Below are 25,922 nucleotides of genomic sequence, written 5' to 3'. Positions count from 1 at the left end.
CTGCTGCCCTCTGGGAAGGGAAGAATCGCGTGTGAAGGACAGGAGGGTAGTTTTTAGCACAACAAGATGGAACTGAGATCCATTATACCCTCAACCACAGCGCTATAAAAACTAACAGAAGGTTGTATAAAGCACCCTGTTTAGTGTCATGATTTCTGTTCATTCGCACTTGTGTGGACAATTACTTTCATATGTGATGTTATTAGTTAGCTGTGGAAGTTACTACTGTGGTGTTGGTCTGCAGCCAGAGGGAGGGACCTCACTGTCAGAGAAAGCAGAGCAGAAATTCAAATAGAAAGGCACAGGACACATACACCCTTAACAGGAAGTTCATACAAGTAAACATACAGCAGTCATGTTTTTCATCCTGTTTTTCCAAATGTGTCCTGAAAAATGTCCTGAAGTACTTTAAGCTGACTAAAATAACCATTATGATGCGCCAGTAACCACGAGTGTATCTCGATATATATATATCCTTTCACATTGGAAGTGGCATCCTCATGTGTCACTGTGATGATAAATAAATTGGAGGTCATTACATTTAATCTGCAAATTAGCAGTATATTTTAGGAGACAGCCACATGCTTCCTCTTATTGACATTGAGCCACCTGCTGCTTCTTCTCATGAGGCACAAAGAGGTTCAACTGTCCCCGTATTGCTTTTACATCCCTGAAACACATTTCTACATGAGTTCCTGAGACTTTAACAGCTTCAGCATCAGGGTTAAATACTTAATGTCACATTTTACGGCTACAGATTGACATGCAAAACTGTGGTCTATACTTGGGCTTTATTAAACTGGAGGATAAACATGAATTTGTCCTCCAAGGTGAGGTCAAACTTATGACATTCAGTTTGCTATCAAGACAATGGACAAGATTTGCACATTTCAAAAGCTGTTCTCGCAGATCAACGACATTTTTGATTTATAAATAACTTAAAGGATAAATCTTAACCCTTGACTTCTTTAACATATAGTGACATCACTATGTAAGACTCGCTCTTCAATTGGCTAATGTGATAGGTGAAGGGGCGGGACATCTCCAAGCGGTTGACCAATTACAACAGCCAGCTAACCAATCAGAGCAGACTGGGCTCTGGTTTCAGACAGAGGGTGAAAAGAGGTGCTGCAGCACAGGCAGTATGAGAAAAATAAAGAGCTTTTTGAACATTAAAGCATGGAGACATGTCCCAGTAGAGGCACAACATACAAATATGAACCTAAAAATGAGCATCATATGTCCTCTTTAATTCCATTTGATTTATCCACAAAGGCCATTTCCTTTTGAGCAGTTAAAAAGAAACCACACCATATCAGTTAAACTGTTTTAGTTAGATTTTTCTGCTGTGTTGTTCTCACACAAAAGATGCCGCGTAACATCATGTTCTAACATGGACAATGTATTTTTGGCTTTGAGTATAAAAGAAATTACTACAACAGGAAATGATTTAAGGCGTGAGCAACAAGCTGTCAATCAAGCTGTGACTTTGAAACGCTGTTGCCAATTTCAGATTTGAATACGCCACACATAGCCTGTAAACTATATATCAGAGAGAATGAACAATACACCATAAGTCCACAATGAAAAATGTTTAATTTCCGCTTTAATGTGGAGCAACAGAGCAGTGGCTCAGTCAGTAGGGGCTTGGTGTCGCTAAGCAAGACACCGGTTACCTACACTGCTCCCCGGGCGCCATACATAATGGCAGCCCACTGCTCCTAGCACTAGGATGGGTCGAATGCAGAGACCTAGTCCAGCAGTGGCTCAGTAAGTAGGGGCTTGGACTGGGAATCGTAGGGTCGCCGGTTCAAGTCCACGAACAGACTTGAAAATATGGAAGGCTACTTGAAGAGGTCCCAGTTCACCTCCTAGGCCCTGCTGTGGTGTCTTTGAGCAAGGCACCGGACACCTCCAATCCCCCCTCCCCATTGCTCCCCGGGCGCTTCACAATAGCTGCCCACTGCTCCTAGTACTAGGATGGGTTAAATGCAGAGGACCAATTTCCCTGTGTGTGCTCTGCTGTGTGCATGTATGTGACAATAAAGAGGGTTTCATCCGTTTTCGAAGTCAAATTATCATGAAACTGCTGCTGTAGGTTTATAAGGCAGGTGTAGAGTTGAGCAGAAAATATAAGCTGCAATTTGCGTTGCCATGCTTTTGAATTGTTTTAATGATAAACAATGCAGGCAGCCTCCTCCCTGCTGGCACTGTTAAACCAGTCCAAACTGCAGAGGAGTGAAATAAAACTTGCTGTAAAACCAGCGGAAATTTGGCACAGATACATTTGCCAAACCCCTCCGCTGGCCTCACAGGGCTGCAGCCGTGAGACCTGAATGTGGAGTATTGTTGTTTTACTGTTGACTAATTACGCTGGGTCCTACGAGGTGGGGAGGGGGAGTGTTGGTACTGTACCTGTGTTTAACAGTACCCCCCCACTTCCCTGCACTTTACAACTTAGTTGTGCGTTTTCCTGTGTCATCTATTCGAGTCAACTTCTCTCCAGGTTCTTTTTAATCCATGGAATTAAAAAAATACATTTAAAAGTGTTGATAGATGGAAATTGGTCTGTTCATATCCATATTTTGTCCAAAACAATATAAACCTCGAAAGCTTTTTAGCCTAAAAGCCTTTTTGGATATTGATTATCCCCAGAGGATGAATCACAATGTTTTTGGTGACCCTTTGACCTTTCCCGAAGTGTCAACAGCAGGTTAAAATGTCCACTTGCGCAAAAGATATCTCTATGTAACTTGTGCTATTCTAGGATCGTATTGATTATGTTGACCCCTCTCTAAACGCCGTCTCCTAAAATTATTGTTTTTAAACATTTAAGTACACTAAAAAAAATGAAATGTTGACTTTAATTAAATGTATTATGTGACCAAAGTTCACTGAACTATAAGGTATTAGGTTAGTTGAAAGCAATAGCATTGAGTTGAAGCTATCTGTTTTGTATTGAAAGTTAATATTATCCTATATGTTGAAATTATGCTTTTAAATATAGTCAAAGTTTCAGTTTTTTTCAGTGTAGTTTTGCCTAAATTCCTTTTGGACAGAAGTTTTTCCTTCAGGGAAAGTTTATCCGTGCCGTCCGTCCACTCACTGCTTTGTAATTTTGTTCGCAGACGTCATAGAGAGGGCTGGGGTTGGTGATACAGAGTCCAGAACTTTGGCAATGGAAACATTTTGGTTGAGGAAATATCAAGTTTTGGTAAAAAGTAAACATATCCAGACTCTTGTCAAGCCGCAATCAAACATTTTTTCCAAAACCTAAACCAAGTGTATTGAGTTTCCTAAACAAAATCTTGAGAAAGTTAAACATGGTTGAGTTCCTAAGTGGATATTGTAGGGAAAACAAATGTTTTGCAGATAACGTGAGGTTAAACATAACGCAACTTTGCAGGTTGTTGTAATATATTGCATTTTAGAAGACAGGGTCACCCTTTGACTTTATCTATTGCCTTTGTCTGCAAAAATGTGTTTACCACTACAAATGCAACACTTCAAAAACGGCATGTCATGATGTGAAGTGTAAAAAACCCTGCAGTCTCTGGCGGCAAACATTGGTGCTTAGATTCTAGTTCAGCAGGTTCAAGTACTCTACATTATAGAAATGTTTACCTAAAATGTGTTGCCAAAAGGAACATGATGCAGCCTCTAATATGACAAATACAAGTAAAAAGAGATTCCATTGTTGGTGTTGTTTGCTCTGTCATGCTGAATTGAATTTAGCACTGCCACTATTTTTTGTACGAGCAGAGTTGACTGTGTGAGGCTGAAACACTAGCGCTCATACTGAATGGGCTGTGAAATATGAAGCGGTGTAGCTCACTGTCAGCAGTGTTTACATTGGTGGTTTCCTAGCCTACAGAGGAAACAGCCAGTGAGTCACACTTGCATGCTGACAGACTGGGGGCGTTATGAAAAGTTTCGAGAATTCAGGTGCAAGTGCCCAGAGCTCGTATAGCTGTGAGGGGAAGTGCATGACAGATGAGACTAAATAAATCCGAAGATGGTTAGGGCAAGTCACAGTGAAACCAGAGTATGTAAGATCATTCTTAAAAAGTAGATTGCTTGGGTTCAGTGGTGGAAATAAACGTGATACACTACTCAAGCATTGCTCTTTGAGGTACTTTCATTTATTATTTCTTTATTCCTGACACTTTTATAGGGACATGCATGTATCTGTATGTATCTCACATATTTACTTACCCAAAAAATGCATAAAAACACTATAGTGTATATAGTATGTGTGCAGCAAACTAGCTTGCAGTTCACACAAGAAAAGCTTTGTCAATTCATCAGCTATCCCTTTACAGATAATTATAAACAATCAAGTAATTTTGTAATAATTCTGAATATTGTGGAGTTGTGTGTGTGTGTGTGTGTGTGTGTGTGTGTGTGTTTAAGTTATCCGAATACTTCCTCGAAAACTGTTTTTCTGTGTTACAATAACAGTTGCTTATCATGATCTTATCACCACCATCTGCACTACACTACAATGAATCATCACTGAACTAAAATGACATGGCGACGTGTAATGCATTTTTTCTGGTCTATTGGTGTTGTGTTATGACTATGAAAATTATGTAAATTCCAGTCAAGTCATAAAGATGAACCAGAAGTATTAAGAGAATTACTTTGAAGGTTTTCCCCTTGAAGTGTGGCTGAATTCAGGGTGGTAGTGACAAAATAAGAGACTGAGATCATGTTGCTACAGGCTGAACAAAGAAGGCCTTCAGGAGGCGTTTCCTCCCCCTGATATAAACTGCTGTATCCAACAGGATAATGTGATTTAAATCCTGCTGTTCACATCGTCAGATACAAAACCTCAGAGATACTTTTCCCGTCCAGTGGTGTAATGTTATGACTACCTATATTTCTTGTGGGAAACAGATTTAACTTAATTATTTATCGCATTTGTCTCATGAACCTTGTCTAAGCCTTTTAGCTGTTCACTCAAACCATGGCGATGAAATCACAAGGGCTTGTCTGAGAAAGAGACCATTTGTACTCCTGACAACGATGGTAGCACAAATCGGATCATGAGAGAAGTAATAGCGTCCAAATGTTGTTGAAGTATCATAAGTTAATCAACTCGTTCTACCAAATACCACATATCATACTGTATTTATAGATCATTAATCATGAGTTGATTATATTCTATAATGATCATTTTAGTCTGCCAAGTATGTTGTAAGTAAACCTGCACAATCAATGCAGTGAAGTAAGAAGTACCATATTCCCTCCCAAATGTACAGAAAAACTGAAGGACAATAAACTGAAAATACAGTGCAGAGTAATACTTTCTTTACCAAATGTATCCCTGCCTACTTCAAATATATTTTCTTCTGAGAGTTTTGGGATTGACATCAGTGGTGAGGCAGGTTTTAGTCAAATCAAATTAATACTGCCACCTGCTGGTTCGAAAAGACACACAACCACACACACATGCACGCACGCACGCACGCAAACATACACACACACACACACACACACACACACACACACACACACACACACACACACACACACACACACACACACACAAGGATATGAGAAATATTTTAGTTGTTCATTTGGGGGAACCTTGTATACATGTAAGATATGTCAAGAAATGTCTGGTTTATCATATACAGTTAAGAAAATATAAATGTACATCAAATATTTTATACACACAAAACATTGACGTCAGGGGTACATACCGTACAAAGGTACATATACAGAGCAAACCAAATCAAATAATGTTAAGAAAATATGTATAAAGACAATGGTGATAAAAACAAAAGGCAAGATTTCAAGTAAACATATTTACGAAATACACATTTGGATTTGATTGCCTTCTTATTTTCTGCTATTTATAAAAGTGGTGCCATATTGTTGTAATTATAAGTAAATATATATATATATATATATATTTATTCAGGCAATATTTAGACAGACTGCAAATACGTGCTGCTTAATTTGTTAATTTTATAATGTTTGACATCTATGTATTCACTGTTATTGGCTGTGTATTGTGCTCTTATTCCGATTCTTGTAAGGTCAGACATATTTGGTTTATCACATTCCTTAAAAGCAAAATATCATTCAGGCAAAATGTAGATATACTCATACGTACAATATACGAGACAACAGTATGTAAGGCCCCGCCCTCCCTCTGACGTGTTATTCAGTCGCCTGGTAGCTGTGGTTTCGGGTCAGGTCGGAGGCTTTTTGGAGGACAGTTTATTCATCATGGCCCTGAGGGTGATCCGACAGATCATCCCATCGGGATCAGCTGCTGTTAAAGCTGCACACATCACACAGAAGGTGGGGACCGAAACACAGACACTGTGATTTCTCCTTATTGTCCTGTCAAGTTCACAAGGGCAAGCTAACTAGGCTAGCCGACTAACTAGCCGTTAGCATCACAGTCGGTTGCCAACAGGCTGCTGGTTTGTTATTGGTTTTGTTGGGAGTTCAGAGCAGATAAAGTAAGCTGTTAATAGGACTGCATCTGAGTCCATTTTCAATGATGTTTTATTGATATGACATGGTGTTTAATATGCTGTTTGGTTAGGCTGCTGCCAGCTAACTCTGCACCCGTATATGGTTTTGACAGATCCATTAGCTTTTATCCAAAGAGACGAACAATAAGAGCAATAAACCATAAAGATTCAAGTTAATGACAACAAGAACAGTGTTGACATATTCAGTTCCAACAAACAAGATCATTGTCAGTGCTGCTGCATCGGGAGGAAACTGCATTTCCCTGCTATCCATTTTTTCTATAATATCTACAATTATAAACATTAACATCTATTTATGAGTTTAGGGCAACATAAAAAACAGCTGTTCTTCACAGATCTGACAGCTGTTCTTGTGTATTTCTTTTATATCTTGTTGCATAATGTTTATTTTTAATGTGTTGTGATTTTGCAACTGCCTGTTCTCTCTTGTGAATTGATCTCAATGAGACCTCCTGTCAAAAAACATTTAGATACCAAATGTCCTTTAAACCAAATATTTGACAAGTTAAAGTTTTTTGTTAGCCTCAACACTGGTGATTGTTCTTTAATGGAGCAGCGTGAACGATTAGTCAACTGACCATATGAAATATATTCATATATTTGATTTATGGTTGCTGAAAAATACTGCTTTCAGTCTCTCAAATGTGTATTTTTCCTGCTCTTCTCTGCTCTATATCATATCAAACTTCATATCTTTGGGGTTTTACTGTGTTGTGTACCAATACAAATAGAAATGTAAGGTCCTGATGGTAGTTTGGGCCTTTGACCTACACTTATGTTTCTCCTTGTGTTATATCTAGTTCAAAACCTGTAATGTGCCAATTAAAATAATATTACATATTCTCCAAAAAAACGTAAGTTGACATTTTCAGAAAGTAATAGCCGTAATTCAAAAAAAGTGCAAGCTGGTGTTTTATGTGTTTTTTTAATACATTTGGACGTGGGCAAAAGTAGTTGCAGGTAATCTGTGTCGAATGATCTGGATCTGGTCAGTGTTAACCCCAAGTGATTCATTCAAATGTTGTATTTTTTCTGTCACACAGGCGAGTGTTCACACGAGCTCAGCGAGGAGCCTACAGTATGGCTGGCTGACCTACGCTTTGGGCGAGAGGACGACGCCAAAGTTAACGCCGACCAGCAAAATCATCACCGTGGATGGCAACTTGGCCTCAGGGAAAGGGGCTCTGGCCTCCAAGCTTGCTGAAAAACTCGGTACTTATTTCAACATTCATAGATCAGTGATCCCCTCACTTTTAAAGTCATACAGTAGACGGAGGAAGGCAATCACAGGCTAAACATGTTTTCGACTGTGATGACGATTACCAACAGGGAAGTTGATATGTCTGTGATAATCTATTATCAGTCAGCCAATTTATTTACAGGCTTTCCTATATAAATAACTGTTAAACTCTTGGCATTTTGAGTAATATGATAAATTGTTGTCCAAATGGGAGTTATGAGAGGGGAGTCGCACGGCAAATCACTTGAAAAAAATTACATAACGACATCATGGACAGTATTTATGTTTAAAAACCATAACCTATAAATCTGTCTCTACAGGGATGCTTTACATGCCTGAGGCTGACACCCACTACATGGACAGGATGAGCGGGGAGAAGGACCCCCTTCCTGTTGACTTCAACGGGATGTGCAGCATCGAGAAGTTCTACACGGATCCCAAAGCTGCGGACGGGAACAGCTACCGGCTGCAGCTGTGGATGTACAACATGAGGCTGCTGCAGTACGCAGACGCCATCGAACACATGCTCACCACAGGTATCACTGACTCAGAGGTGTTGCTTCCTGTGCTCAAGTTAGTTCATTTAAATCGCAGTTTAGATTATATAAACAAGGAGTTTGCTGCTGTGTGTCGTGGTGCATACTTTACTTGAACACAGTGAGGAATAATGTTGTTTAAATAGGAGGAAATAAAGGACTATTTACAAAGTGTTTAATAAACTATTTAAAAAATATAAGAATAAAAGAGGGTTAATGGGACATATTAATATACAAAAAAAGAAATAAAACCCAAACAGTGTAATTCTAAATGTTTGTTGTATCAATTCAATCAGCAGTCCTGTTGATAAAGGTAGAATAATGTACATATCAAGAGATAATATGATAGAAAAATAAACATGTCTAATAGAGGTATAAATGTATACGTTTGCAATATTGCTGTGATCAAATATATTTTAAAAGGTTCATAGAGTAATCAGAAGGTATACTTTTGGTAGGAAATAGCTAATTCAACTTCATCACAAGCTACTGCCACCAGAACGATAATGAAGTTTCACCAACCCTGCTCCAATACAGTAACTCTAAGTATAAATATATAAAGGGTTGTGTGTGTGTCAGTTTTTATAGTGTATTAATCTCTTGCATAATCCTGGTTTTCTGTGTTTTAGGCCAAGGAGTGATCCTGGAGCGCTCTCCCTTCAGTGACTTTGTGTTCCTGGAGGCCATGTTCAAACAGGGATACATCAGGAAGGAGTGTAAGCACCTAGTGTCACCAGCAACCTACAACAGCATTTGCTTACAGAATTAGCAAAAACGGAATAGTTCTCCACATAATACGCACGTCTTAAATGTGTGTTTGTCTTGCAGGTGTGCAGCACTACAACGAGATCATAAACATCAGCCTGAATGAGTTCCTGCCTCCACATCTCACCATCTATATTGACGTGCCCGCTGAGGAGGTGCAGAAGAAGTTGAAACAGAGCGACAAGGTAGTGAGACACGATCCCTACATTTTTAAAAGATGATGTAGTGACATGGCATAAACAAAAAAGGGAAATACAGTTAAGAAAAACATACATCAAGAACTAAATAACAAACCAGGGAAAGAGAGAAGAAAAACAAACTGATTAAATACAATTTTTAGGATAAAGATAACGGATACAACAGTCATTGTCACATCTAACCAGAATGTCATCATAACATTCTGGAAAATGTCGAGGCCTATTGCCTATAAAGAACACCTGATACGCGATCATTTCTGAAAAAAATGAACACTCCAGAGAATCAAATAAACTCGTTACAATTTACAAATAGTTGGAGTGTTTGAATCAAGCTTGGGTTACAATATATTTCTATTCTTTTTCTCCCAGTCCTATCTTCACGATGTGCCTCTGTCATATCTGAAGAGCATTGAGGATGGCTACAAGAAGACGTACCTGCCCAAAATCATGTGAGTACTTAACCACTTGAAGGAATATTTCACCTGTAATCACTTTCGAAATACACCAGAATAATTTTGATCCTCTTGTGTGTTTCTTCTTTTAGCGAAACATCAGAACTGCTTGCTTACGATTCAAACCAAGCCTTAGATTTTGAAAGGGTAAGACCGCGAAGGATCGTAGAAGAGGTTTTTGGGTGTATTTTTGATCCCTGTGTCTGCAGACCGTTTATTTATTGTGTGTTGTCCGCAGGTGGCAGAAGACATCGAGTATCTGAAGTTTGAAAAAGGGCCGTGGCTGGAGCAGGACGACGTCTGCTACCACCACATGAGGCTGCTGTGAGTTCTTGATTAATGACATCAATTCCACATTTAAATGCAAATTACACAGAGGAAGACCTCCAACAGGTGAAGTCGGATTCACAATCTCAGCCTCAGCCTGTCATACTCATTATGGATAAATATGCAAAGTACCCGAAACGAATCACGGCGAGGACTCAAAATGCAGATTCATCCCTGATTGCATTTTTATATGCTGTCCTCCACCCATAGATCAGCATACATCAAAGTTTGCTATGAGCTGATTTATCTTTGCTGTCGTTTTTTCTGTGTTTTACAGAGTGGGAGACAAACAGGGTGTGTCGCAGCTGACCCACATCGCCAGGTTTCTGCCGGAGATCACCATCGGGGCCCACGATTACGACGAAAAGTTCTACGCCTATAAATCGGTACGTAAACACACCTCTCGCTGGATTTCAGTTTTTCTTTATGCTGATATTCAGCAAGGATATTTTTTCATGTGGTCTGGTTTCATCAAGCCAATTTATTGTTCAGTTCTGGAGACTCAGAAATGCGCTATAATGCATCCAACACATCTTTACTATGTCAGTACTGCTAGAGAAGTGCAGCCATGACATATTTTTGTAGACCCACCCAGAAGTTAGCATCACAAAAGGGCTACCTTGACAAAAAGCGATGGGATATTTACGTTGGATTGTAGAATATCGGAACAAATGAGTTCTGTGGCTAACACACTTTTTATGATAGGCACAAGTTCTGTGTAGCAGGGATGATAAAATAAGATGTACTTAATTAATCCCAAATTGGGAAATGTCTTTGTTGCAGCAGCATGTAAAACCAAGTGTTGCACATGATAAGAAATAAAAAATAGTAGAAAATAAACAATTATCATCAAATAGATATATAATATATATAACACCACTTTATCACAGCATAAATGCAACTTCCAGAAGTAAAAAGCTAACGGTAGGATGTTAAGAACTATTTGACGGTCCCTGCTAAGCTAAAGGCAGCTAGTGCTAGACATTTAGTAGTCTTGATAGCAACGGTTAGCAACAGCAGTTTAAAGATGCTTTGGATACTGAAGCGTTTACATATTTAATTTGTGTTCTATGTAACGACGGAGAACAAACTGTGTCCCCTCAGCTTGTGTTCACCACAGACCTTATTTCAGGCATCTATTGCGTTCAAAAACTCATCGACTTTAAGACAAGAAGTCCAGACTCCTTTCCAGGTTTTAGGACCTTCCTACACCACACTACGTCTGGTTACATATTGGCTGCGTGTACACGGATACAGAGGTAGTGTGTCTTCCGTAAACTAATACCTGCTTCGTCTTAAGTTCACAGTAAACAAAGAATATTTTAAAAAGCCAGTACAGATTAATTAAACAAAAGGTTGTAATGCTGATCCCACAGATCAGCTGGGGACATCCCTAATGAGACACTTGCTGCTGTCTGCTGGTCACATTAATTAGCTGTGTTACTGGAGTGTTGGTTGCCCTTTCGTTTTTAAGTTTTGTAATTATCTAAGGAGAACTTATATAATTGTGATGATCACTTCATTAAACGTCACACAGAAGAACCCTGCCTGTGTCCCCAATATCCTTTTTATATTGAATACTTCTACCCTTTATCTGTAAGCCTGGGCAGTCCTGTCCGTGTAATGGAAGTAATTTCCTTCCGCAGAAATATTGAACAAGTCGTACTTACAAGAAAGGCAAATGCCAGATATGGAATATTCTACAAGGCTTTTGGTATCATCAGTCTTGCAGGGAAACATTTGGGACTGACCTTTTGTGTTTATTGACAGGAGACTTTTTTGTCTCCCCTTGCTGCGAAAAAATCCGGCTGCATAATTCTACAGGAGGCTGTGACCTGACATTTAGTTGTGAGCCTGGGTCTCAGGAGTGAGGGAATGAGAAGTGTGGCATGTAATCTCCCCCAGAGTATACGAGCTGACGGAATAAAGTCACGGAAGGACATTTGCAACACTGTGTTACAGCTTTCATTAAATGTATGACAAATATGACATAGAGATAGAAAAAATCCAAGATATTCCCTTTCCTAATGGTTTGTTTTACTCGCATAATTATAGTAATTGATACGCTATCAAAAGTGAGCCTTACTGCTGTTTGAACAACAAACATGCATTTATTTTAAAGTGTTGCAAGTTTCATATTCAACTCTGCAAGTGACCCAATTATCTTGATTACAGGCTTTTTAGCTTTTTCAATTAAAACAAATGGTTTGAAATTGAAAGTGACTCTTAAAAAATGTTTTGCACCTATTACAGCTGGCATCAACTTTATTAAAAAATCAGAAATAATAATAAAAGCCCTAAAAGTATTCCCTCTCCAAATGTTTTAAGTACACGGGTGATATTGTTTTTTTAATTGCATGATTTAACTCATTGATAGGCTATCGTAAATGAGTCTTTCTGCTGTGTTAATATAAACGTGCATTTATTTGAAAGTGTTGAAAGAATCATATTTAACTCTGCAAGTGACCCAGCTATCGTGATTAGTTTTCAATTAGAGCTATTTATTAGGAATTCAAAATTAGACTTGTCGTTTTGTATCTACTGCAGCTTACATTAGCTTTTACAAAAACATATTTAATAATGATAAAGACTCTGAAAGTATTCCCGTTGCAAATGGTGATGGGTAAAGGTTTATCTTGGTCTTCACTCGCATGATTTTACCGATTACAAAGTGAGTCATTTTCTTGTAAATTAAACCTTTTCGTGCTGAAAATATCAACGTAAACTCTGCAAGTGACCCAGTTATTTTGATAGGAGGCTTTTTGGCTATTTCAATTAGAAGAAGTTCAAAAAATACGTCGGAGAAAAAAGTGATTGAGGTATTTCTATGTGATTCAGATATTTTTGAATTGTCCATTTTGTTACTTTATCTTTCTCCTTTTTATTTGCTTTGTTCTCGTAGCTCCCTGGAAAGAAGTATGTTGCCGGTTATAACGCAGATGTGGGAGACAAACTCATCTGGCTGAAGTGAATCCACAGCTGCTCACTGTCATCGGCTGATCCGCTCTCAGAGTGACCTCCAGCCCACTAGTCAATTATTGATATAGTTCTATCCTGTTGTACATCTTAAATAATATGTATGTATTAAAATAATACATTTTGAAACCACAGCATGTCTCTTTGTTGTTGTTGCGCCTCTGCATGCCAGAATTAGTCCTCGTAAAGCAACTCAATTAAACTGCTTTGAATGCAAAGCCAATACATGGTTACAATAACATTCTTTTCTTCTTGCCATTGGGGGCCATCCCTCGTATACAAATTGGCACTGTTTGAAAGGAAATCAATAAAGAGGGGCAGCAGCACTGCGCTCTGGAGTGAAGCTACTAGACAGTGTTGGATATGTCTGAAAGTGCTTCGGCAGCTTCCTGAGAGAATCTTAACACCCTGGACACTGCAGGAGATCATTTACTCCTAAAGGTGGCAGTAGTGCAACATTAAGGTTGCATGCTGCCGTAATAACCTGGAGAAGAAGAAGAACCTTGGTTGGTTTATGGAGGAGACGCTGCCAGTTTACATCAAAGTTTATACGGCATGTCTTGGGGTTGGTTTAGGAAGATGATTTCATTGTAATGCAATGAATCTGCCAGCTGAAGTTACAGGGCCAGTAAAGTCCATTTGTTTAGACGACTTCTCTGGTCATTGGTTTTAATCCTGTTTGTCGGACAGCCAAATGAACACGTCAATGTCACTGACCATCCTCCCTCATCCCTAATGACGTTTAAATACAACTCGTGTCATTCAATTATTTCAGAGTCAATACGAAGTGTGAGTGGATATATAATGGAGTTTATTAAGAGTCTTTTTTTCACCATCAAATTACGGGTTATATGTTTGGTATATTTGGTTTTATTGTTTCAGCATTTTCAATTTGACAAAAGGCTCCACATTTGTATCTGTAGGCCCAATGTCACTTTTCCTAGTCCAATTTAATCAAAAACAGTCCACGTTGCAGGAAAATGCCCAGTCTGGCAACACTGGGTCAATCTGCCCTCTTTTTTTTCTCTTCAAGGCGGTGGTGGCAAAGTCCATAGGGGCTTGGCCTGGGAACTGGAAGGTAACCAGTTCAAGTCCCCGAAAGACCAAGTGCCACCGTGGTGTCGCTAAGCAAGACACCGGTTACCTACATTGCTCCCCGGGCGCCGTACATAATGGCAGCCCACTGCTCCTAGCACTAGGATGGGTTGAATGCAGAGACCTAGTCCAGCAGTGGCTCAGTAAGTAGGGGCTTTGACTGGGAATCGTAGGGGTCGCCGGTTCAAGTCCCCGAACAGACTTGAAAATATGGAAAGTGGACTGCTACTTGGAGAGGTCCCAGTTCACCTCCTATATCCTGCTGTGGTGCCCTTGAGCAAGGCACCGGACACCTCCAAACCCACCTCCCCATTGCTCCCCGGTCGCTGCACAATAGCTGCCCACTGCTCCTAGTACTAGGATGGGTTAAATGTAGAGGACCAATTTCACTGTGTGTGCTCTGCTGTGTGCATGTATGTGACTAATATAGAGGGTTTCATCCTCCGATTCTATCTAACTTTCCTCCAGAAACACATGTTCTACATCTGCAGGTATTTTGACAACAGCCGGTCTTCTATGCAAACTCAGGGTTAAAAAGCAGATAAAGAACCCCCCTGTAGCTACGAGCTGCTCGAGGCCTTTGCTATGTGTCAACACTATCAGAAAAAGGCCACGAAAATAAACAAAATCAACAATATTTTATGCTACGTTACCATTAGCCTAATCTGAGCTATCTAACTGGGTTTGTTTACTTTTTCCTCCTCCTAACAGCTCCATCCACACTAATATGTCTGACTTCATAATGGGTTGCGAAATCTCCAGAAAACACATTACGTTCCCAATTGTTAAAAATAAAAAAATATATAGTAAAGGATTTCCTTATTTGAATCAGTCCTGTGTTCCCAAATCACTTAGCAAACCATAGCCTCTCTATTCAAAGCTCAACAGTGTTTTGTTTATTTAGTCTTACATTTTATTCTACCCCTCTTTGAGAGAGATTATTATAGTGCCTGTTTTCTGGAGGAGGCTCTTGTTCTAATCAAACAGTGATCACCAGCACAGATACACGGATAAACTGGGCTCAGTGGCAGAGTATACTGGAGGAATGTGAGAAAATTTCCAATCTCTTTCTTCCTCACTTCCAGATCTCAGCCTGCTCTAACCACAACAGATTGGTACAAGGCGAAGACCGTACAATGTTATCTAGATGTATCAAATAGCTCCCCAGTTGATTGTAAAAAAAAAAGTTACATCCTATTCCTCGCATAGCAGTTACCCTGGAGAACCGGTGACACATATAACCCCTATAGGGACAAATATAAGAAGTATTTTTTAAAACCGCAGGGTCAGATTTTATCACAAGGTGTGGATTGCAGAGGAATTATACAACGTCTCACAACCTAAAAAACGCTCGTCTTGGTTTTGGCTTGAAAGGGCACATGATTGACTCATTGGCAGACACATAAAGAAATAACAAGAGTTTGTTAGTGCTTTGATTGAAGACGCCCTATTCTGCACTTTGGAGTTTTCCCTTTCCTGTAGTGTGTTATATAGATTTCTATGCATGTAAATGGTCTGCAGAGGCTAAAATCCCAAAGTTCCTTCTTCTATTGGCTAGCGCTCCAACACATTGTACTTGATAGGTCAAAGGGCGGGACATCTGTAAACGGTTGACCAATCACAACAGACTGGCCTAACAATCAGAGCAGACAGGGCTCTGGCAATGGGTCAATAGATGTGGAGTGCAGTATAAGAAAAGCATGAAGCACAAAATGAAAATTTGAACCTGAAAACTAGCATAATAGGTCATATTTAAGTATTATATTTGGCTCGATATGATACCATGAGACTGGTAAGAAAATGCGTATACCCACATAGTCTGAACCTGTTGTATGGTGGGCTGAATTCAATCAGAGGTTTTTCTTCCTAGCATCTTGAAGGCCAGGCTTCCATGACCCTGTTGCTGCAGCCATCAAAGAACATAAAACAAGTTTTTCTTTCCAAATGTTCAGCCTCGCTGTCTGGGGGTAAAGGATAAGGCCATGAATCTTCAATCTCCATAACCTTTCATTCTTATTATATTATTAAATTATGCTGCCCTAACAGTCCAAAGCCTAATCAAAAAGACATCATTATCTATCAGCATCTCTTATCAGATTTTAGAAGGGTTTTCATTCAAACATATGGCCAGATCAAAGAGGACCAACTCACCACAGTGCCTTGCTTTTTGTGATAATGATCGCTACATAAAAACAAACTCGGCCAACTGGTTCATTGAAATATTTTTGGACATGTTATCTGACCATGAGTAAGTCTTCAGCGTAAAGAAAAAAGGGGATCTGCTTTTTGTGATAATCGGCTTAACAATATTCAAAGAGCGATCATGGACGCTGAAAAGTCAGTTTTTTCTTCAACCTCTTTATTATCCTGTCATACAAATGACCGGCTCATAGAGAGTCTCCAGCCTGACACTTTCCACTGACAAAAAATCCTGCTCAGAGCTGGAACTACTCATTGTTAGCTTAGCATATCTTCATATACATAGTATGGTGGCAGACAAGTGCAGAAATGCTACAGCGGCCCAAAACATTTCCAGAGACAGGTGGATGTATAAAGAGAAGTGTCTGCAGCGTTGGAGGCAAAGCCTTGTTTCTTCCAATGAAATGTGCGTATTTGTGTTTGACTAGAATGCAAAATTACCCAGATCTTCCAATGCTTTTCAAATCCATTGGTCCCATAAAACTGTTTCTCCTAGCCGCTATACATCACGTCTGGTCTTTGCTCTGTCAAGTTACTGAAGTTGTAATTCTTCTGTTTATCCTCTAGGATGCTTTGCTTTAAAAACCACTTCCTAGGGGCTTTCATGGAGCTTGCCACGTTGCTCGCTCATGTTTCTGCAGTCGCCCAGAAGAAAGGACAAATTAAACATTGGCTCTAGAGAGGGACTTACACATTTTTGTCGAAGTTGAAGTTTGAATGCATTGAGAAAATAACTGACTGCCACTTGGAAAGGGAAGGACGGCAGGAACTCAACCTCACTGCTTTGATGTCACTAAATCCTACACACTGGTCCTTTGAGTGATGACAAAGACAGAGAAAGTGCTACATAAGTGCAGTGTATTTCCATTTTCCATTTAAGTCCATCTTCACAAGAGGGCCTGCGTCTTTAGAAGTTTTGTTTTCCAAGAGAGCGAAGTAGTTGTGAGGATGTCCACTCCCAGAGAGAAGTCTCCTCCAGTACAGAGAGCTGGTTTTGCCTCTGTAAAAATGTATTTTATGTTATTCTCTTTCCATCACTTCAGACCCTGAAGTGCCCCAAAGGAGCCCAAGGGGAGCTCTGTCTGACGGTTCCTGGAAAGATCCGAATACCCTGTGTTGAATGGGAAGTTGCCTAGAGCAGTCGAGATATTTCTGTCTGTGCAGTTTCTATATTTCAGGTGTGGTAGACAGTTACATCCCTTATAACAAGCTCAAACTGCCCTAGGAACTGAAGAGGTGATAAATGATAAAGGAGGAAAAGGCTGAAGTAAAAAGAAATAAATGTGCTTGTTATAAAGTTCCTCCCATTTGTTTTGATGTCAGGTAACATGCAATTCTTCCTTTTCAAAAGACACTTGAAGCATACAGTACAATGGATCCTGACTGATTACAGCAAGAGTTGTGAATTAAGTGGGAAAGAAAAAAAAAGCACTTTACAGGTCACTCAACGTGGAATAAAGAGAGAAATCAGCTGTGGACAGTCAGCAGACAGGGGGGCCGGGGGCCTGCCAGGAGCTGAAAAGAGGTTGTCTACTTGCACTCCTGGTGCCAGAGCACCAAAGCTACTCAGACAAAGGAAGTGTGAATAATTGACAGCAAAGCAGCCTGGTGCAGTCACACTGAACTAATGGAGGATGAAAAACATGAAGTCTGGAGAAGGGGAAGCTGGCGCACTACCCTGTCTGGGATAATGTGACACAGAGGTCTTATCAGGGAGGGGAAAAGGTCACATTTCAGAAGGGGGACTGATGTGGAAAAAAATAACTATTGGTGAAGTGAAACCCACAGACTGAAGAGAAAATAAATTCAGCACACACTGTCAGGGGAGTTTGAGAGGGAATAGAAAACTTAATTTTCATGAGAGTGCCCAGGTGAGACAGGCACTCAGCAACCTGTAATGGAGTGAGATACCTGTCGACAGGAGGCAACACTCCAGGTTTCTAATCCATGATGTTTACATACTTTACTTAGACAGCAATACTAATATACAACTTTCTTTAACTAAAACTTTCTGCAGATGTTCTACTGTAACTCAATGCAAGAGGACATTCAGAGAGAAAATAATAGAGATAACGTTTTGAACTGGTAACTTCAATAAGTTAGCTCCCTTCCGGAAGTTGCAAGATAATGAGCTTCTGTGGAAAAGAAACCTGTGCAAAAAGCAGAATAGGAATTGGGAATTTTCTTTAAAGATACATAGTTTTATGCATTTTGCAAAACCCTCAAGTTTAACAAGGTATAATATTGCTACTGATATCACTACAAAACTTCCCCAGTAGATTACACCCATCAATAATGCATCACACATCTTTTTCTGTTGAAGTTATATCTCTTTAAATAAATCATGCCTTACTACCAGTATTAATTTATGATTACCTTATCAAAATTTAAATTATAAGAAGGCTATACTGTACTCAATCCATCACCCCCTCTTTTGCCTTGAATCAGTAATATACAATAAATATAGATGAAGACTTGAATTTGGCAGATTTAAAAGGAAAACTCCTGTCATTTATCATCTGGCTGAGTCTGTAACAGGAACATGAATGGGTTGCAGACTTGTGGATCCAAATGGTGACTACAGGGGCTTTGTCATGTGTTAAGGATTTTGGAATTGGACATCCCTGCAGAGCACTTCACTAAAAGCCAACATTAAACTTTCATCTAAAACTCACAGCTTCCAGGATTAAAACTAATTTACCGCTATACAGCAGACTGGTATTCAACGTGTTGCATCAGAAAGAAAATGTAGCTCTGTGGAAATGCCTCGGGAAGCCTTGCAATAACTCAGCGATGAAGCTGTGGGGAGATTATTGATGCTGGGGTTCATTTCTCAACTGCAGTGAGCTGTGGCTGCTGCAAGGTATCATGGGAGCCCCTGAGCGTAGAACCAAAGCAGGAGGGAAAAGGAAGGTTAAGTCCCAGTAATCACAAAGGCTAATTACAATTTATTAAGCAACGCGACAAAATCTGCTTACAATAATAACTTCATGTCTTTTTCAGGGTGTGTGTTTATTTATGAACGGCTACAATGCATGCTGTGGTGATTATAACACAGCAGGTTTTATTCTAGAGGCAGCAGATGGCAGTGTTGCTATCTGGATTCATGCAGTGTGAAGAGGAAGGGTGTTAGTATGTACCCCTGGGCACGAGCCTCTGAGTAACACCGCTGCATGGTGAAATATAGATAGCCTACTTGAGTTATTGTGTGAAACACCTTTCCCTCCTCACTTTGGCTGTTGTTTGTGAGATAGGTGTGTAGAGCTGCGAGGTGAGAGGAGCTGCTGGCTACTGAAATCATTTCCCCGCTGCATATTCCCACCCTAATGTTTTCTTTTTACTGATATATCCTCAATATTCATAGAAACGCTGGATGAGTGATTATAGAAAATGATGGATGGAAGGACAGAATATGGTCTGCTGGATGATTATTGCTATCGCTATTACATACATTTTATGGCCACCAGTATAATGTATTTCCTCCTTGGTTCAAAGAAACTGCTTCTTCGTCTTTTGGCAGATGGCTCCAAATCCCCCCCATTGAACCTCAGCAGCTGTTGCTCTAGAGAAGAAGACAGAGGAGCAACATGTGAATATGCTTTGTTTCAATTGGTTATAAAACAATGTACCTTAGTTGTTGACTTCATCCAAAATTGACCCAGTATTAAAAGGAAATTCATTTAAACTGAATGCTTTATTTCTGATAGAGCATAACTAAATGTTAAAGAGGACATATTAATCTCATTTTCAGATTCATAATTGCATTTTCTGTCTCTACTGTGACATGTTTGAGTGTTCAAAAAGCTCTTTATTTTTCTCATACTGCCTGTGCTGCAGCACCTCTTTTCACCCTCCGTCTGAAACCAGAGCCCAGTCTGCTCTGATTGGTTAGCTTGCCGGCCGACTCTGTCGTGATTGGTCCACCTCTTAGAGATGTCCCGCCCCTTACAATGTGTTGGAGTGCTAGCCAATGGAAGAGCGAGTGTTACATAGGGAAGTCAATATGTTACTGAAGTAAACAAAGGAGTTCAATGGCGGCGTTTGATTTGCACATGCACAAAACACTAACACAAAGGACACAGAAACCTCATAAAGCATAATAGGGCCTCTTTAATTTTGTGAATGTTGGTTCTTTACATAAATCTTGCTTTGGAGGTATACACGACTGGTTGATATATATTTGTTTATTTTCAAGAGATTCCACAAAGTGTTCCTAACATAAAAGGCATTATATTCTTTGAATGTCTCCAAATTCCTTTCACTTTTATGTGGCACTCATTTGTTATTTTCTTTCTGATACTAAAGATATATAACCAAGAGGAAAAGAGAAAATATCTCAAACAGGAATGAAGGGTGTATGTTTCAGCTGTGAAAAAATAAATCCATATTTGCTGCACTAGTGAGTGGCAGGATGTATGTGCGGTTCATGGTTATGAAAGAACATGTCACTCAGTGGAACAATGGGACTTATTAGAGTAGGCCTATTGTTAATAGCTTTGGGGCAACAATGGGGTCCATGACACAGAAGACTGAGCTACATCAGGATTTGGATGAATGGACAAGAAGCTGGTACTTTCTAGATTTTCCTTCAATTGTTTGTCTTCACAGGCTTTTTCTACATGTGACGTTTTATTACAGAACCTGCAGTTTTGTAACACTTTCAATGATCTCCTGTACTATTCATGTTCAAGAGGAGATATAATGCTAATTTTCAGGTTCAGGTTTGTATTTTATGTGTCTACTGTGACATGTTTCCATTCTTTATGTTAAAAAAGGTCTCTGTTTTTGTCCTACTGCCTGTGCTGCAGCACCTCTTTTCACCCTCTGTCTGAAACCAGAGCCCAGTCTGATCTGATTGGCTAGCAGGCAGGCTCTGTTGTGATTGGAGATATCCCGCCTATTACGTACAATTTGATGGAGCGCTAGTTAATAGAAGTGAGTGCAACATAGGGATGTTCCAAAGAACTTTCAGATTTTAGCCTTTGCAGACCATTTATATATATAATATATGTAACGCTACAGGAAATATAAAACCCCAAAAGCATAATAGGGCGTCATTAATCCAAGAATTGGCTGTAACATTGTTTTTAATTAAGGTAAAATGTATTCGTGCTGTACTGGAGTATGGTTTCCCTCCACATCTCCATTCCCTGCTCCCCACTTTCCCATGAGTAATGTTGTTCTCTACACAAACACACTTGCGTCATCATCTGCGTAACATGTATTGACAGCCAACCAAAATATACCAATCCCAAACAATGGAATAAACTTTCGCACTATGACAAGCATTGTTTTTCTGGACGTTTTTGCAAATTGTGGAGAAAAAGTCAAAAAGAACTTCTCGAATGCCTTCTTACTTTTTCACCAATGGCTGTGCAGTTCAGAGGAAGATACCAGAGCATGCTGTGCACTTGCTCACATTTCAGAGAATAAGTGAGTTCACACTAATCAAACCAAGTTGACTTTGGGGTCAGGTGCATCAGCTGGAGGCCAGGGACCCTGATGTGAAATCCTCCGTAGGCACACTCGATTGTCTGCAGAACATTTCTCCTTCTGGCCAAAGCAACACATCCAACTTAACATGTCTTTAGGGTTCTGTTGTTGACAGGAAGCAAAGGTGCTTGCTCTTGATTAAAGTATTCCCACTTCACCTTGCTGTCACAGGAAGCTCAGTTCAACTCATCACACATACTGCTAAGTGTTATAATGTCACAACAACAGTTTGGATTGCTAACAGTAGAAGAAATAGGGAAAAAGTGTTAGATGTGATGTGACATGGTGGCACAGTTCTCTGTCAAATATTCTGACAGGTCATGTAATAGGGTTATTGATAATCTGTCACCTCTGGTTCTTTATGTGTTGCTGCGGTTCAAGTGTGATATTTGAGCGAAAGCGCCTCAAGTACTCGCCAATGTCTCCCCCGGAATAACACAGCATGAATGATGTGTGCAACATTGACCTGACCTGTTATTTCCATCCTGTCTGATTCCAAAAAGTGTTACCAATATTTTCCTTTACAATATATGTGCCTGAAGAGCTGTGTCGAATTATAACTGATATCTAAAATCAAGGCCAGACACAAGGACACGAGTAAAATACCAGATATGAGCAATAACCAGATATGTATTGGAGAAGTTGAGCCAAGGACTTACAGTTCTTTGCTTCTGAATAAAAACCATGAAAAAGTCCATTTTTAATTCCTTTTCTTCAATTGATATGATGTTTCGCACGCCTTCTTCAAGATCAACGACGAAATATGTTTTATTAAAAACCACATCTGATCTGTATTCTGACTTTATTTTTGCCAAACTATGAAAAAAATGTACAAAACGAAACATATTTTCTACTCTCGGCATCTACTGCAGATTACTAAATGGACACTTAAACCGAGACTCTAAAGTGTATTGCGACTGTAGGAGCCCAAAAGAAAAAGCCACGAGCGGCTAGATACAGCAAGAAGACACTTTCACGAGCTTAAAACTTAAAACCCAGTAGTAAAGTGCGATGGAGATGAGGTGGTTGCAGTGAGAAATGGTCTGAATTTGCGATAGATATTGCGATGGAAAATGCTATCAGCAGAAAATGTTACCTACCAACTCTCTTTCCATGTAAACTGAATGCTGCCAGGTTAAACCACCTCTAACTCACATAACACGGCTCATACAAAAGGGATAATGTATTACCATCCATGTTAGGGTAATATAATTTGGTAATAACAATTGGTATTCATCAATATTTTTGACTTCCTGCCTGCTGCGTAACGGTACACATGTGGTGGTAGGAAAGGAACAGGATGTACAGTACATATGAACAAGAACGGGATAAACGTTTCTATTCCTCTGTGGAAAACACCACCCTGTGTGCCATTTTCAAACTGTAATTGAGTGTCCTCCAGCCTCCTGTGCTGCCTGTCCCTGAGCTGCTTCACTCAGAGCATTGTGACACTTCTTGAGACGCACTCCGAGGAAGATAACTCAAAAATATGTAAGCTGGTATCTTCAAGGAATTTGGGGCTCAGGTGAAGACTTCATCTCCTTTGTCGGGAATTTTCATCAAGATTTCCCGTGTGTTAACTTGGAAAATCACTCACTTGGACAAGAGGAAATTTCATTGCATTATCTGACAAAAGGTCCTACACATGTGCTGCCTGTCTTGGAATCTACCGCTAATTAATGTGCGTGATACAGGCGTGCAGGATACATTTGCAATTGGTTCTTGATAAGTCTGCAGAATACGATAGTGTGAATGAAATTTCCTTCGTTATCTTTTGACTGGTACAAATGGTTGTATAGCAAATGTAATTTCCAAGTCATTTCCTTATCTCTGGCCCTGGTTTCCCATACAATAGCATTGCTTCTCATACTTGTGGAGAAATAAGATCATGAGATGAATGAAAACTATCCCTTTGTTTCATCTTACAACCGTGGCAGTGTATTTTTTTTTTCATTTGCTTGGAGCACTTCGGAAGGATATTCTCAAGGAGTTGCAAGTGATGGTCATGAGGAGGTGCCCTTTGCTAGAGCTCAAAGAACAAAGTAGTGAAAAGGAGCAGTGAGTTTCATGATTGACAAGCTGCAGCCAAGCCCTCTGAGGGGTGGTTAATCTTCCCCTGCGAGTGAAGGAATTATCTGGCTGGACCTACTGCCCTTTCGCTAAGAATAAGAAGTCAAGTTTGGGAATTAGACAGCGCAGGGACGTGCCTCATCATGTTTCAGCTGCACAAGGGAGGAAATTTAGGGAATATCTCATTTTCCTCAATAAGAAGGTTAGGCAGGTGTTTCCAACAGTTTCATTTGATTTAAATTCAAACCAATGCAGAAACAGGAAGGGGAGGTGATCAAAGCTTCCTGGGGGAGATTGTGCTGATTGTACTTCAACCTAAGGACACAACTAATGAACAAGTGAATTAAACAAGAGATAAACACACCCTGGTTAAGATCATCCTTACATCATGTTCTGGATCAAAGGATTTGTTTGACATTCTGATGCTGTAGAGATTTTTTACTGAAATAAGCATGCTTATCGACTAGCCACAGTCTTGTAGTATCACCCGTTCCTCTTGAGGCGATACCGAGTCACTGTAGAGTCATTCCAACGCCCGTTCCTCTTGAGGCGATACCGAGTCACTGTAGAGTCATTCCAACGCCAGTCCAGTGACTGAAGAAGAGATGGCCCAGAAATTAGCATCACAAAGATTCCCTCGAAGAAAAAGTAATGGGATTTTTCCATTGGATTTTGGAAGATACATGTTCATGATACCTAAACATTTTGTTCAGCAGAATACTTCCATATAATAAGACTCATTTGTGATTTTTGAAGTGTAAATGCAATAATCAGAAGAAAAAGCTAACATCAGGCTATATAGTAGTCTCACAGTTTTTACGACACATAGATGCTTTAGAGACCAGTGGGGTACGACATATGTGTTGTCGTTGAACATAAGGTGAACATCTCTTAAGCTTTTGTTGACCGCAGACGTTATTTCAGGCATCATCTGACCAAGAAGCAGTCAACTTCAAGACAAGAGAACCAGGGCTGGTAAAATGCTACCCCTTTTCCGGGTTTTAGGACTCATTCTTGCACCACTCTATATAGGATTTGTGGATATATCTTTATTTCATTCAATGGCAGCCACAGCAACGAACAGCTTATGCTTGAGTTTAGTTGTCTCCGCCGCCCTGCTGTTTGTGAGTGATTGGCTTTTTATTTGTTAATTGTGTTTATCACTGACGTCTGTAAATGTAGATTGTGTGAAATCAGTGCTAGAGGTGAAATGTTGCCCCCTGTTTGTTTGGATCATGTGACAAGCCGTGAAAGATTTCTCCTTTAACGTAATGTTGATCTCAGACTCATTATTTTCTTATCTCAAGCAAGCAGTCTTGCTGAGAAAACAAAGCAACTTCCTTGCAAGCCAATTGTGGAATAAACAAGGTAAATAAATGTACCTACAGATCTCAAGCATGGAGCTGGGAATGAGCTTCCTGTTGTGCATGGAAATCAGAGGGAAATAAGAACTATTACATGAATATACTTCAATTAACCAACCACACAGATTCTGATCCAACAATATACTTCTGTTCTAAGGAGGCATATGTTGTAGTTCTCTTTGGATAATTGGTTGTCCCTTGAATACATTTTCAATAAACGGTTGGTTAGTTATTTTAAAAGTGGGGAAAGCGTCAGAGAAATTAACCCAACATTCTGAAAACAATTTCTCCCCATTATTCAGTAAAGTTTGCACATTCAAGAGTTCTTATTTATACATTTTGCCCTCATTTGTATAGCTCTAGGAATTTTTCTGGCCATTTAAGTGGACGCTTATGTACACCATCCTCTACTAGTGAGTAGATCTGCGAGAAAGCATTGGTTAAAAATAGAAGCAAACAAGAAATCAAAAAAGAACAAATAACCAAATGAATATATTCTGAAAAAAACATATGAATCATCAACTAAACTGGATCCATAATTGATTACATTGCTATTACAGAACTAAAAATGGTAATCAAAGGCTATTCAAGTGATAATAATGTATTCAAGGCAGACCCCAGCACCCTGTCACTATTTGCATCTTAGCTGTCACTGATTTCTGCAGGACCTGAACCACGCCAACTGTCGGATGC

The 25,922-nt window shown here is 39.7% G+C and overlaps 1 protein-coding gene across 1 annotated transcript; it reads left to right on the top strand.

Moving 5' to 3' along the window:
- Positions 1–6,150: 6,150 nt before the first annotated feature.
- Positions 6,151–13,142, top strand: ndufa10 (NADH:ubiquinone oxidoreductase subunit A10). Its single transcript, XM_063888475.1, has 10 exons — positions 6,151–6,315; positions 7,559–7,727; positions 8,076–8,291; positions 8,921–9,007; positions 9,120–9,241; positions 9,623–9,702; positions 9,798–9,852; positions 9,944–10,029; positions 10,310–10,418; positions 12,935–13,142. Exons 1-10 carry the CDS (start codon positions 6,241–6,243, stop codon positions 13,001–13,003), a joined length of 1,068 nt encoding a protein of 355 aa, XP_063744545.1. The 5' UTR covers positions 6,151–6,240; the 3' UTR covers positions 13,004–13,142.
- Positions 13,143–25,922: the final 12,780 nt, after the last annotated feature.

The sequence above is a fragment of the Eleginops maclovinus genome, chromosome 7 (assembly GCF_036324505.1).
Source record: "Eleginops maclovinus isolate JMC-PN-2008 ecotype Puerto Natales chromosome 7, JC_Emac_rtc_rv5, whole genome shotgun sequence".
NCBI classification, from domain to species: Eukaryota; Metazoa; Chordata; class Actinopteri; order Perciformes; family Eleginopidae; genus Eleginops; species Eleginops maclovinus.
This window is presented reverse-complemented; position numbering and strand designations above follow the sequence as displayed.